General features: G+C 36.8%; 1 protein-coding gene across 1 annotated transcript; it reads right to left on the bottom strand.

Annotated features, from left to right (window-relative positions):
- Nucleotides 1-11,808: 11,808 nt before the first annotated feature.
- Nucleotides 11,809-12,545, bottom strand: LOC115970710 (protein N-lysine methyltransferase METTL21A-like). Its single transcript, XM_031090297.1, has one exon. It carries the CDS (start codon nt 12,539-12,541, stop codon nt 11,843-11,845), a length of 699 nt encoding a protein of 232 aa, XP_030946157.1. The 5' UTR covers nt 12,542-12,545; the 3' UTR covers nt 11,809-11,842.
- Nucleotides 12,546-15,213: the final 2,668 nt, after the last annotated feature.

The raw sequence follows: 15,213 nt of genomic DNA on the forward strand, positions 1-15,213 counted from the left end.
CCTAATCACATCCTATTTTAAACACTTAATTTTGATTGGTTCTCACAAGAACTAATTTAAAATTAATTAAGTGTGATTTTTGATTGGATTTCATTTTTTTTGAAGAAATAATTAAAAAAAAGTTTTTCTTTATGGAATCTTATCTGCTATTTAAAAAAAAAAAAAAAAATTGGAGATATGGTCCATGAAAAATTCAAAATTCAAAAATGCTCAAAATACGTTACTATTTTCAGCAGCAATTTGAAACACATTTTTGGCATGGATAACGTTGAAATTTGGCTTTCTCTATTTCTGAGAAAGTTGTAGATAATTGAATTTCCTTTCAAAAAACACCCATCTTGAATCAATTGGAATTTTGAGCGGAAAATTAGAGCCAAAATACGAAGCAGGTGCAGCATCATTTCAAAATTTGAATGGAGATCAACACCAAATCCGTCCCCAGCTCATTTAAACAGGTTATCTCCTCCCTTAGCTTCAGAAGAAAGCTAATAACTTAGCTTTAAAGCTAAGCCATCCCTTCCCCTATAAATAGAGAAGACCTTTTCCATTCTTTGGACCCCGAATTCCCTCTAGAGAGCTAGTGAGAAAGCAGAAAAAAAAAAAGGTATTGAGCAACCATTGTTCTTACTTTGGTTGTAGTTGAGTACTTCCTTGCTTTCTTCCTAGCCCTTTAGGTGATCATTTCCCCTTTTAATTTATGCTAGGAAGTAGTTAACTTTTTTTTTATTCTTTATACATGCTAGAATAAATGCTTACAAATCATTATTCACTTCTTTTATGCTATGCTTGGATGAACATGCCTATGTCTTATTGGTTTTCTCTTACATGCTTAGATGAACATTTCTAGGCCAATACACAATTTTCTTTTGAATGCTTAGATGAGCACTTCTAGGCTAAAACACAACTTTCTCTTTAATACTTAGATGAACATGTCTAGGTAGTTGTTTTACATTTTTAAATGCTTGAACAAACATGTCAAAGTATTTTGATTTTGCCTAGATAAACATGTCTAGGGTTTTTCTTTTACTTCTCTTCATAATTGCTTGGATGATCAAATATGCTTAAAGGTTTTATTTTTATTTGCTTCTCTTTGCAATTATGTTGATGTCAAATCACATGACAATTTTGTTTTCCCTCACATGCTTAGATGAACATGTCTAGGCTAGGAATTCTTTATTTATATTGATCTCTTGGATGAACATGCCATTACCTTCATTTTTTTGTTATCTAACAAGTTTTATTTTATTTTTTTTTTTCTCTCTTTATGTCAAATTCCTCTAACATATATTTATTTACACTTCTTGCAAATCACATGTTTATATGACATATTCTTTGTATTTGTTTGACATGACATGACATTGGCCACCTTAACCTAGGAGACCGGTTTCACCGGGCAAGATGGGTGCTTAATCCCTTCCCATCTCGTAAATTAGCCTCCGAACCAAGATCAAGGGTTCTAGACAATGCTCTTGTATTTACAATTTTACTTTTTTTCTAGAATGTAACTAGGAAATAAAGCAATGTAATTTACTTTTCTTAGATTGTATCTAGGACAAAAAGCGTTGTAAATTTTTGTTACAAAATTCGATGTAAATTGTCATATACATTAATACAACAGAAGTATTTTTCATTAAAGGTTTTCTTGTTTTTCCTTTTAAATTAAATAAGTGGCGACTCCATGTAAAACCCTCGATCTAGGGGGGAGCACATTTTACACCAGCAACTCATAATTGAAATTGCAAAACATAAATCCTACAATATAAAAAAATGTGAACCCAATGAATTCCTATAGCTATTAGAATTGATCCAACCATAGAATAATAAACATCAAATCTTACATTTGAAAACATGACCAATACCTGGAGCTGGACGGGATTGAAGCCGCGTTTTTAAAAATGTGGCTTCAGTCCTAGGCAGCTAAACGCAGCCTGACCTGGGAAAAACGCGGCTCCAGCCTTTCCTTTGAGTCGCATTCTTCAAAAATGCGGCTCAAAAGAAAAGCTGTAGCCGCGTTTTCAAAAAACGCAGCTATAAAACGCGGCATCAGAGCACGTTTTTTGTAGTGAAACATCGTAAGAAAAAAAAAGACATTGTGCGTGAGGTGCATGAGTAATTCGTCAGCCTTTAGAGAACCAATAGGGGCATAAAAGCATCCACATTGTTCCATATTAGAATTTGGGTAAATTGTACTAACTTAGCTCGCTCCCTTAAGGTTTTCGCTATTAGAGCATCCACATTGGTGGTGCTAAAAAGCTAAAAACTATTTTTAGCACCACCATATATAAAAAGAGTGCAACATTGGTGGCGGTATAAGTAAAATTAGCTAAAAGCTAAACTCACAAATAGTTTTTTATTCCCACCTCCTATTAAAATATATTTTTTTTCTATTTCTTTATTACTCTACCCTATTCAGTTCAGATCAAACTCTCACCTCTCTCTCACCTCTTAACTCTCTCTCAACTCTCACCTCTCTCTCAATTCTCACCTCTGCCGAGATTCATCATCCTCTCACCACTGCCACCGAAGCTCAACTCTCATCCTTTTTTTCTTTCTTCTTCCACTCCTTACCAGCCCACTCCCTTGCCCCACGCTGCTGACCCATCTCGCCCTCTCTTCTATCTGACCCATCTCGGCCTCTCTTCTCTGTTTGGGTACAGATTTCTTCAAAGCTTGCTTGCTGATTTACAAGTGAGTTGTCTCTGTCTTCTTCATCATGTAATGCTTGGGGTTTTTTATTTGGGTAATTGGAATGATAAATTTGTCATGTCAGTTGAGAATTTTCTGTTTAAGGGAATTTATATTTGTTGATTCTAATGATAAATTTGTAGAGAATTGGAATGATAAATTTTCTGTTTTTGCTCCCGATTTCTGTTTGTTGATTCTAATTTATTATAATAAATGTCATGTTGGAAATTGTTTTGAGAATTTTCTGATTGTAGGGGAAGTTTATGTTTTTGTTTCTAATGTATTGGTGTAAATGTTAGTTTGGGAATTTTCTGTGTGCAGGGAAGGCTACATTTTTTTGGTTTCTAATTTATTGCAGTATAAATTTGCAAGGAATTGGAATGATAAATTTTCCGTTATTGCTTCTTGCTCATTTTCTGTTCATTGATTCTAATTTATTATAATAAATGTCATGTTGGAAAATGTTTTGGGAATTTTCTGGTTGCAGGGAAGTTTATGTTTTTTGTTTCTAATGTATTGATGTAAAAGTTAGTTTGGGAATTTTCTGTGTATAGGGAAGTTTACATTTTTTTTTCTAATTTATTACAATATTGGTTTTTACTTTCAGTTTGCTTGGAAGTATATGTTGTTGTTTCTAATTTATGGAGTCACAACGAGACATACCATATTTCATGGATATCATAACCGGGGATATTGATATTGACTCACCACTTTAGAAATATCTCAAAATAATCCTATGTCGGTTTCTGATTCTCCACCTAAAGTTGAGAATGCCTCTTCTACGAAAGGAAAACAGGGCACTAATTTTAGTGTAGAGGAAGATCAAGTCCTAGTGTTGGCATGGCTCAATACTAGTGTTGATGCCATACATAATAATGAACAAACACATAATACATTTTGTCAAAAAATTTGGGAATACTTCACCCAGTACAATACATTCGGTACCACACTTACGACTATCTCCCTGATAAGTCATTGGCCAATGATTAACAAGGATACAAATAAGTTTTTTGGGTGCATGGCTAAAGTTAACGCACGTCATCAAAGTGGTATAACCGAACAAGATAATTTATAAATTATATTGCATTAGTGTTAACATACCCATTCACCAATAATTTGAAGATACTAATCATGTTATATTTCTTTTAATTTTTTTAGATTACCAATGCGAATGCTTTGTATAAAAAGACCTTCAAGAAACCGTTTCATCTTGAACATTATTGGCTCATGTTAAAGGACCAACCAAAGTGGGCCGATCCTAATGAAAGATTGAGAGCATCCATGCCTCCAACTCCAGATTCAACATCTATTGGTGAGGGGGATTTTGGGTCCGGACTAGTGACACTTCCAATTTTGAGAGGCCAATTGGTAGGAAGGCCGAAAAAGCCAACAGAAAGAACAAAGCTACCGGAAAAGATGTAAGAGAATATTTGACCAAGAAAATGAAGTTTATTGAGGAATCACAAGAACAAGAAAAAAAAAATCTCTGTATCAAAGCAAAGAAGTTGCGCTTGGGAGAGTTGAGGGATAAGGAGAGAACTCGATTGGAAGAGGAAAAAAATTTTATTGAGAGGGAAAACTTAGGATTGAGAAGGAAATAGGTGAAGAAAAACTTAGGATCGAGAAGGAAAGAGTAATGATTGAGAGAGAAAAACTTGAGATGCAGCATATGTTAGAGGAGGAGAGAATCATGATGAAAGATACAAGTGCCTTGATTGGAGCACAAAAACCTTTTTATGAACAACTCCAAGAGAGAATCATGGCAAGACGAAGTTCATGTAATTAATGGGTTTGATTGCAATTTGGACGTAGCTTAGGCCTTCATGTATTCTGTAATGTTAGGAAAAGGTTGGCACATTTAGATGATGCTTTGGTATAACCTTTTTATTTTTTTATTTTTTTTATATGTAACTCATGATAGGCCTTCATGTATTTTGGTAGTAGCTTATGATAGGCCTTTATGTATTTTGGTAGTATCTTATGAGAGGTCTTCATGTATTTTAGCAGTAGCTTATGTCACTTGACTTTAATCTTAAATTAGATGTATGTATAAACCTTTAAATTTATTGTTCTTCTTGCTTGTGTTGTGACTTGTGCGTGCGTGCTTGTAGGCGTAATGATTGCTTAGGGCACTAAAAGCATGGATTGCTTATGTTTCTTGCATCTATAGTAATAATTGCTTTCCAATTGTCTTGAAGATTGCAGAGAATGTTACGTTGTTACATATATACATAGTAGCAATTTGAAATTCAATTACTTGTATGATCTGATTATGTATATCTGTAACTAGTAATTGTTCAATATTTAAAAAAAAAAAAAAATACAAGATTGCTTTACTCTAACATTCTGTCAAACTCCTACAGTTCATCTTACACTCCCATCCCATGTGTCTCACTTTTCGGTAACCAATAAAACTGTTTTTATTCTTTATTTTTACCCTTTATTCAGTACTAAATTTGTGCACATATTGAGTTTTTACGTGAATATCAATTACTAACTCAAGCTTGCCTTTATTTATTTATTTTTTGTTCTAACGGTGTGGTATAATATAGTATTAGTATAGAGGAAGAGAGAAATGGCTGCGACTGGTTCAACATTTGGGCAGCCACAGTTCATTGCCAGCACTGGAAATAGGAGTTTTTCAAATGCGCCGCTGATTGAGAACCCAGATGCTGATAGGATTGTTGTTCCTGATGTGAGTTTAATTATGTTCCTTGTCAAATATTTAGTTATATGTTTGTTTTCTGCATAATTTATTTGGATAAAGTATTGCTAGCTGAATATTGATTAATACTCTACTTTCTGTTTCTGTCTCTTTTTTTCTTTTTAATTATATTTTTTGTTGGGAAAGTTACAGCAGTTTTTGTATCAACCCAACGAGCAAGGAGACCAATCAAGATTAGGCGCTCAGGGGAACACTTCTTTAAGGCTCCCTTTGGGCACCATTAACGTCATCTTTGCCGCTCCTAGGAGAATCGGCTTGCAGCCCTTCAGGGTGATGTCTGTGGTTTGGTTGCTCGTCAAGGATGTTAAAATTGTGCCAAAGAGGGCTAGAATGGAGGTTCGACCGGTGTTGAGCTTTTCGAATGAGGACAAGGTTGGAATCATACAACCACATAATGATACTTTAGTGATCACGCTCAGGATAGAAGGGTATGACATGAAGAGAGTGATGGTAGACTAGGGCAGTGGTACAGAGATTATGTAACCTGACTTATACAAGGGGTTGAACCTGAAGCCTAAGGATTTAACAGCATACGATTCACCTTTAGTAAGTTTTGATGAAAAAGTTGTCATCCTAATGGGTCAAATTAGACTACTCGTACAAGCAGGTTCAAAAGTGGTGGAGGTGAACTTCATTTTGGTAGACGCCTACTCTCCCTACACGGCCATTGTGGGAAGACCCTAGCTTCATGCCTTGGGGGCCGTTTCCTCCACTCTGCATTTGAAGGTGAAATATCTGTTCGGGGACCAGATCAAGGAGCTTGTTAGGAGTCAATCCATGGCTAGGCAATGTCTGGTGGCTGCCATTTTGCATCATCTTGGGGCTGAGTCCTCGGCCTCTACTGAGGGGGCTTATAACAATCAAAGACCCAGGTTTTATCTGTCAATGGGTTGGCCGAGGAGGTGAAGTGTGAGGATTTGGAAAAGATTGTAGTGGGGGATGACCCGGAGAAGTTTTTTCAGGATGGAACTCAGCTACCTCCTCAGGAGAAGGAAGAGCTAATAGAATTTCTCAAGAGGAACGTCGATGTATTCACGTGGAGTGCTTACGAAGCTTCGGGGCTGGATCCGAGCTTCATCTGCCATCATTTGAATGTCAATCCATCTGTCACCCCCAAAAAGCAACCTCCTTAGCGCTCATTCAAGGATCATTCTGATGCTGTCAAGGACGAGGTGATGAAGCTCAAGCAAGGCGGGGCTATTAAGGAGGTTTTTTACCCTGAGTGGTTGGCCAAAACCGTGGTGGTAAAGAAAAAGAATGGGAAGTGGCAGGTGTGTGTAGACTTCACAGACTTGAACAAAACCTATCCAAATGACCCCTTTCCCATACCTAGGATTGATCAGCTAGTGGATGCCACTGTAGGCCATCATCGGATGAACTTTTTGGATAAATTTCAATGGTACCATCAGATACCTTTAGCCTTGGACGACCAAGAGAAAATAGTTTTTGTTACTCCCACTGGGAATTACCATTACAAGGTAATGCCCTTTGGTCTAAAGAATGCGGGGTCTACCTATCAAAGGATGATGACCACAATGTTTGAGCCCCAGCTTAGGAAGAACATTGAGATTTACATAGACGACATAGTGGTCAAGAGCAAGTTGGAATCTGAGCACATTAATGACCTTGGGAACATCTTTGAGATCTTGAGGAGGCATAAGCTACTGCTCAATGCTTCTAAATGTTCTTTTGGTGTTGGATTAGGGAAGTTTTTAGGGTACATGGTTACACATCATGGAATTGAAGTTAACCCCGACTAGATTAAAGCAATCAACAATTTACAACCACCTTGGAATCCCAAAGAGATCCAGAAGCTAACAGGGATAATCACTGCTCTAAACCGATTCATCTCTCAGTCAGCAGATAGGTGTAGGCCTTTTTTTCAATTGTTAAACAAGTGGAAGGGATTTGAATGGACCGAGGAGTGTGTCCTAGCTTTCCAGCAATTGAAGAAGTATCTTTCTCGGCCACCCATTATGTTCAAACCCGAGGTAGATGAGGTTTTGTTTGCCTATATTGTCGTGGCTTCCCATACGATAAGCTTGGTACTTGTATGGGTTGATAGTGGTGTACAGAGGCCAGTCTATTATGTGAGAAAGTCACTTCATGAGGCCGAGGTCCGTTACCTACCCTTGGAGAAGGCCATTTTGGTAGTTGTGCATGCTACGCGCAAGCTCCCTCACTACTTCCAATCATACACTATTGTTGTCCTGACCCAACTTCCTCTTAGGTCTCTACTTCGAAGTGCTGATTACACAGGAAGGATTGCCAAATAGGGTACGATCCTAGGGGCTTTTGATATCAAATACATGCCTCACACCTCTGTTAAGGGTCAGGTCCTCGCCGATCTTATGGCCGAGTTTGTTGAAACCCCACTAGAAGAGAGAGTAGAGAAGCAAAACATGGATGGAAAATCGGTTGATGCAATCTCCTTACAAGAACCTTTGTTTTGGAAGGTATATGTTGATGGCGCAGCGAACCACAGAGGATCTGGAGTAGGACTAGTTCTAATATCTCTCAAGATGATTACAATTAAGAAATCCTTAAGATTGGGCTTCTCGGCCACAAACAATGAAGCTAAGTATGAAGCTCTGCTGGTAGGAATGGCCATGGTTCAAAAAATGGGTGGAAAAGTAGTGGAAATCTTCTCTGATTCAAGACTAGTGGTAGGCCAAGTTCGGGGAGAGCTGGAAGCTAGAGATCTCAGAATGTAGGATTACTTGAACCAGGTTAGACACTTGCAGTTAGCATTTGAATCTTTTAATTTATCGTAAATCCCTAGAAATAGAAATACACATGCCGACTCTCTTGCCACGCTGGCAACCTCCTCGACACAGAGTTTATCTTAGGTTATTCTTGTGGAAGACTTGTGTAAGCTTACTGAAGTAGGGAGCAATATGGTTCACATTCATCAGATTAAGGTGGGACCTAGCTGGATGGACTCCATAGCATTGTTCCTTAAGGAGGATGTCCTACCCGAGGATAAGTCAGAGGATGACAAGATGTGAAGAAAATGTAGTAATCCCTAAGTTTTTTTTTTTTGTTTGTGATTGGAAAATGTAGTAATCCCAAAGTATAATAAATGCTCTAAATTAACCCTTACCCAAAAAATAGAAGAGCCTCTGAGAAGTCTACATCATCATTTGCATTGTGTTTATCAATTTCTATTCATGTGGAGGATTGTTGGAAAAATAACATGGAGTGAATAAGAAATTGATATTTTCTATGTTCACTTAGATGTTATTAAAAGTGGTAAAAATTCTGAGTCCCACATAGGAAATGAAAGAGATAATATATGAGTTTATATGCTCATGAGTTGGACATTGGGTTAGGCTTTTAGCATATGTGGACTAGGCCTAATTGTCCAAATAATGATATTTTATTATTTTAATTTTTGAGTCAGTTAGTCTATGCACAGCAGTTAGGGGTGTCCACGGGTTGGCTCGGGTCAGGTTTGTGCCTAACCCGGACTCGACCCGAAAAACACGAGTGGGAGAAATCAGAACTCGAAACCGACTCATGTGGAGCTTTAGATCGGCCGAATTGGGTCTTGTCGATTTCGGGTGCATATCGGTCGGTTTCAAGTTTTCTATCGGGGGTTGAAATCTGGTCGGATTTTCGCTGAAATCTTGCTGAAGAGAGATACATCTAGCTAGATCTATCGAGATCTGGCCAATATTCTTCCATATCTTTCGAGATCTGGCCGAGATCTCGCTATATTTGTCGAGATCTAACCAAGATCTCATTATATCGGTAGAGTTTTGAGTTTAGACTTATCGATTTTTCGCCGGAACACGAGATTTGCGATTGGAAGAGATATGGGCATCGAGCAAGTCGAATTCTTCAGTTTCTTAAGCAATCAAACCGAGGCTCGAACCAATCGTATAGGGTGTTCACTCCGATAACCTGCAGCCAACCGAACCACCGCTCAGATTGGGCAGTTATCAGGTCAGAGATCGTCGGGTCGGTTGAATTCTTTGAGCCAGGCGGGTGTTGGACAGCCCTAATAGCAGTTATTACTAAAACAGAGTACTTGTTCAGTAATGTATAATTTTTCATAGTCCCTCATTCATAAAAACTACTTTTTCTAAAAAAAACTCTCTAAGTAAGAATATTTTGTGCATTCATTTTTTGTCAAAGAGAGAGAATGAGACATTGAGTAGTTCGCAGAGCACGACCTTGTGTGCTTCACTTTTGTGTTGTAGATCATTTTATCCTGGGAGGTAGACGTCCATGAGTCTTAAAGTGCCACAGTGATTGTGTGAGGGGCAAAATTTGCTTTAAGGAGATTGTGTCAAACACAAAACTTGATCTGAATCATTCATCCTTCACGCATTTGGTCTGTGAATTTTTAATTATTTGTAGATTTCTTCTTAAATATATTCAGTATTTGTTTATTACTTTTGTCTATCACATCTATTTGTGTTATTGTTTGTTCTTAGATCTGTGTATTGTTTCGTTTGCTTTATCACAAAAGTAAATTGTTGAAATAAATCCAACAGAAAGGAACAGAAAAAGAGAAAGCAACAATTAAATCCATTTATCAGCATAAGAACTTAAAACCATAAAATTTAAACAACACAATTACCCCAATGGTGAATGCAATCGAGCAAAAATCTGAGCAACATAACAGGATAAGTTACAAACCCCAAAAAGAAAGCACCAATTGGAAAATTAAAGAGTACCCATTAGGATTCAACCCAACCCAACCCAACCCAATTGAGCAAAATTAAAGGCACATTATGAAAGTTGAAGAAGAGAAGAGAATTGAAAAAGAGTACCTTCCTATAGTGCCAATCCTGATGAGTGCAGTTATGTTCTTCTAGGTCAACCACAGAAGCCTTTATGATCCCCATATTATTATACTTTCGAAGAAAAGCTGGAGTTTGTAGGCACGATGGAAATAGTAAGACCAACCCACCATTGCACCATTTGACTGAACAAGAATGGTGTGGCCGTGGAGTGAGATAGAGAGGGGAAGAGAGGGCCTCCATAGAAAGAGAGATAGAGACACAGACACAGATACAGAGTTTGAAGAAGAAGAAGAAGAGGTATATGGAGATGGCTTAGCTTTGAAGGTGATTTTTGGATTATGTCTGAAGGAGTTGGATTTCAATCTCAATGTGTGTTGTGTTGTTGGATGATGGGATAAATCAGATTTGGTGGTTCCCCACTACTCTTATCCTCTACTTTGCTCAGTTTATGGGTCATCAATAGGCCGGCCCGACCCATTTTTACTTGGCCCATGGGTTGACTATAGATTGTGAATAGAAACCCTATAAACATGTACATCTTGTTTAAGGATCTGTTTGAATACCGCTTATTACTGAAAATTGAAAACACTATAGCAAAATAATTTTTAAATATGTAAATAGTGTCGTGATACCCAGTTTTAGTTGTTTTTGCTGAAAAAAGTATTTGCGGGTCTCGTGAACAGTGCATGAGACTCACTAAAAAGAGCACCCGCTAGGAAACACGCAAATGCGCTTCCCAAACTCAACCTTAGTGCAAAATGGGCATTACGCTACATCAATAAGCCTTTTTAAGAGGCCTGATGTAATGTAATGATCAAGAAATCTGCCAAGCTTTTCTAACCATGTAATGATCAGAAGAAGTCTGCATTTTCATCCTGCAAGATGATATTGTAACCGTAGTTGGATTGCTCAGAGTGGTTTGTACTTGTTTGATAGATAGGTGTTTGCTGTAAAGAGTGAGTGTCCGGGGAAGGAAAATAGTAAACTCTGCAGCGATTATATATCACATTGACACGGCCAAACAAGGCCAGGGGCAAGTAAGTAGGTCTAATTTCATGTTTCCTAGCATTAGTATTTGTATTTATTTGTTTGGTTATTACACTAGCTTAGATAATATTATTCTTTTGGTATTAGCCGAAACAATTAGCCCAACCCAATCTTTCAAATCGTGCGATGCTAAAAAAGCAGTGAAAATAATTTGCATTTTTGAAATCGCGAAAATTCTGCGGAATTAAAACCACAATCCCATTGATATTGCCTAGCCAAACGAATGCCTGAAATTACGATTCACTAAACTCTTGTTTTCAGCAATCTAAACGCCTAAGCAAACGGGCTCTATGTATCACATAAATTACTACTTGTATTTTGGTAATATGGTAGTATTCAGAGATGGATGACTACTTAAATATCAAGTTCTATACGGTAGACCCTTAGTGTCTTTGTTTTGTCTGTCACTTCCTTTTATTTTATATCAACCACAAAATTTTCCCATCAACACCTAAAATAAATTTTTTTTAAAAGAAATTTTTTATATTTTATTTCTTGAGAAACAGAAAGAAAGAAATTGTTTTATATCATAGAAATTAGAATTAAAAATGAAAAAAATTAGCGAGAAAGCTACAAAAATTAAGTGGGACCCTACTGTTGAGATTAGTGGTCTTCCCTCTTCAATGCCCACTCAATTACAAATGGCAGCCACGTGGCTATCTTCGTTCGGTGGCAGTAGAAGGAAAACGGCGAACATATCCAAACTGTCTTCTTCCATGAAAGAATTACCGTTACCAGAACCAGAAGAACCACCGAGTTGACTCGGCAACTCAACCACTCCAAACCCCTCACTCACCAACACGTTAAGACACTCACCTGTCCATGGCCGAACCTCACTCGCTGCCCAAACAACTGTCTCTTTCCTACGCACCTTCTTCAGCGTTTTCGCCAGCGCTGCCATTTCCTCCATGTCAAAGAACACGTCGGACATCAAAACCAGGTCGAAGTCGAACCCATCAAACTCGCTGGAAGACTCGTCCGATCCCCAAACGAGTTGCCTCACTTCGACTCGGTCTCCGAGTCCATTTACTTCAACGTTATTTATGAGCCCAGGAAGGAGAGTCTCAATGTCCGTGAGCACGACTCGGCTCGCACCCAGCAGAGCCGCGGTCAAGCCAGGAAGTCCAGCTCCGGCGCCGAGCTCGAGGACGGTTTTGTCTTGGAAGTCAAAGGTGAGTCGGCCCTGAGTGGCTATCCACTCGGATAAAACCAGGGACGAGTTCCAGAGCCATGACCCGGTGAGAACTCGGCCAGTGACCGAGTCGCATACATCTTCGAGTTCGTGGATTACTAAGGTCGTGTCTGCTACTTGGATTTCTCGAACACCCATTGTCCCCGACCTTCACTCTACTATTATCTTTGTGTTTAAAACTGATTAAAGAGTCTCTTTTTAGTCATATTAACATGCTTGCCTTTTATAGTAAAATATTTATGATTTACTACTTAGAATTTACGAGTTAATGTTGCATGTGGAAGTTGTGGACCTTGTGGTTAAGCCAAGTAATTTTAGGGTTTTGTGGTTAAGTTTAGTATTCCTTAAAGCACTATACCAAAGTCTTACTTATAATTTTAATTTTATTTATCATAAATTTAGGATAAATTAATAACCTTAAATGATTAGTCTTTATGTATACTTTATGGATTTTTTATAACATATAATTTAAGACAGTAAAAAATATAGATGCATGTTTAGACTCGACAATATATTAGAGTTGTAGTATAGGCGAAGTAATTTTAGGATTCGCCTTAGGCCCAATTTCTTAATATTTTGGGAATGATGTGCTTTAAATGGTCATATGTCATTCTAATATCTCATCTAATACATAAGAATATAGAACAAAAGCATAAATTTAATCTTATTTACAATAAATTTAGAGAATATAAAATAAATATAGGTTTGTATGTGATTAGTCTTTATATATACTTAATTGGATTCATTGCATGCATGACACATAATTTAAGACCGCTAAAAATATAATCCTAGATTGAACCATGCTAATTAATTTTTAGATGCTTTCTCTTTCTCTTTTCTCTTTCTCGTCACTTTCACTCTTTAATCTCAACAGAAATTTTAACTAGGTATATATGAGAGGATGCTATTTATTTTTCTGTATTTTAAAATTAAAATTCCCTGCAAAAAGGGTTATAAAAAAAATACCATATTAAAAAAACCATAAAATAGACAAGTTGCTGGGAATATTTTGCATGCTAATTTGTGTTTAGATTCTGGAGCTCAATGCCGCCTTCTACTTCATCAAAATGGCATATGCGTTGCCCACTAAACGCAATATGTTACCAATGTCTCACTAAAGTCCAGCAAAGAGGATAAACATAGAAAAGAGAATATTTAAAGATATAGGTTAACCGTTACAAATTAAATTTACTACAACGTCCATAGTTACTTTTTTATGTGCTCTTAAAGCAAGAACCCAATGCTCCTGAATTCGCGTCTTAGTAGGAGTCATTATGTTGCTAGTTTGGCTAAAATACTTATGCCTTCTATCGTTTGAAAACATTAATATATACTTTGATCAATAGGGTTGATGTTAGGCTATGAATCAACTCACACGTGTAAGCATCTACAACCCTTTTAATTACTGTCTAGTAACTCTAGTCCCTTCAGAGTTCTAACATTAGATTCTCCACAAGCAGAGATGCTATAATGATCACCTATAAATAAGATGAACTTATTTGTGGATCCCGCATAACTGTGTGGAGTAAATGTTATAAGAGAGATTATTGATTTATGAGATAAATGTTGCATATGAGGTGGAGAGTACCCACCAAACCAAAATAGTCATAAGTTTCGACATTTGGCTTATTAAACCTATGAACCATAGTTTGTTCTTTTTCTTTTTCTTTTTTTCTTTTTATCTGTTTGTGAGTATTTTAATTTTTTACTTGTTTGAAGTGATTACGATTTACAGGTAGTCCGATAAAATTTGTCAAGTTTCAAATTGATTGATTATGGAATATAGATTAGGATGGATTATTTGACTTCATGTTTAAAAAGATGTGGTTCGGCATTGCTTCAATTAAGATGACTTAGATGACTTTTTATGCTAGAAGGAGGAAATGCAAGTAACAACAATTTATGAAAAGTAAGTAAATTAAATTCTACATTACCAAGTATGAGAACTAAAACAACTAAGTAAAATCAAATGTCATTGTGTTCCAAGCAGCTAAGTTATCCATAGTCATGCTAAGTTTGATTACAAATAGAGTTGTTCGAAGTCTAATAAATTTAAATAGTTAACAATTCAAAGGTAAAAAATGCAAAACAATAAACAAGTCATAGCCTAATTAATAGCATTCTGAATTAAAATTGTATAAACAAGATTAAAGTGAATAACATGATTACAAGCAAGGACTTTCAAGCATGAATACATTCTAATGCCCTATGAAGTATGAACTACAAGCGAATCTCCTAAGGAACTCAATATTACAAGAGAATGATATGCTTTCTGTATAGGCAAGTTTGTCATTGGAGAGTTTTGTTCTCTTTTCTTTTTTCTTTTTTAAATTAGTCTATTTATATTTAAACCTCGACAGTTACCAACAATTGTTCCTTACTTGTTTCTTTTCTGCATGTCTCTTTCTCCTTCAACTTGAACGACGCTTATCTTGTTGTTGAATGGTGCTTTGTAACTTCTAAAAGCTACTTCAATGCCACTTGTCTCTTCCGCATACATGGGTTGGTAACTCCCATGGGAACTGCCCTATCTACTCCAACATCACTTTTCCTGTTTTCGTGATTTTACAAGTGTAATTTTCTTGTTGTACCACTTTTCATGTTCTTCGCAATTCTAGTACCAACCCCCTCTCTCTTTGGCCATTGGAATAACTAATTACTAACGCTGACACTGACCTTCATTACTTTCTCTCATGGATATATGATTGCAAATGCTAATATAATAATTGGGGTTCAAATGTATTGTATCAATATAGATCTGTACGAGAAGTGTTACGTCCACAACATTTTCACAATACTTTTACAACAAA

This window comes from Quercus lobata, chromosome 12 (assembly GCF_001633185.2).
Source record: "Quercus lobata isolate SW786 chromosome 12, ValleyOak3.0 Primary Assembly, whole genome shotgun sequence".
Classification (NCBI taxonomy): domain Eukaryota; kingdom Viridiplantae; phylum Streptophyta; class Magnoliopsida; order Fagales; family Fagaceae; genus Quercus; species Quercus lobata.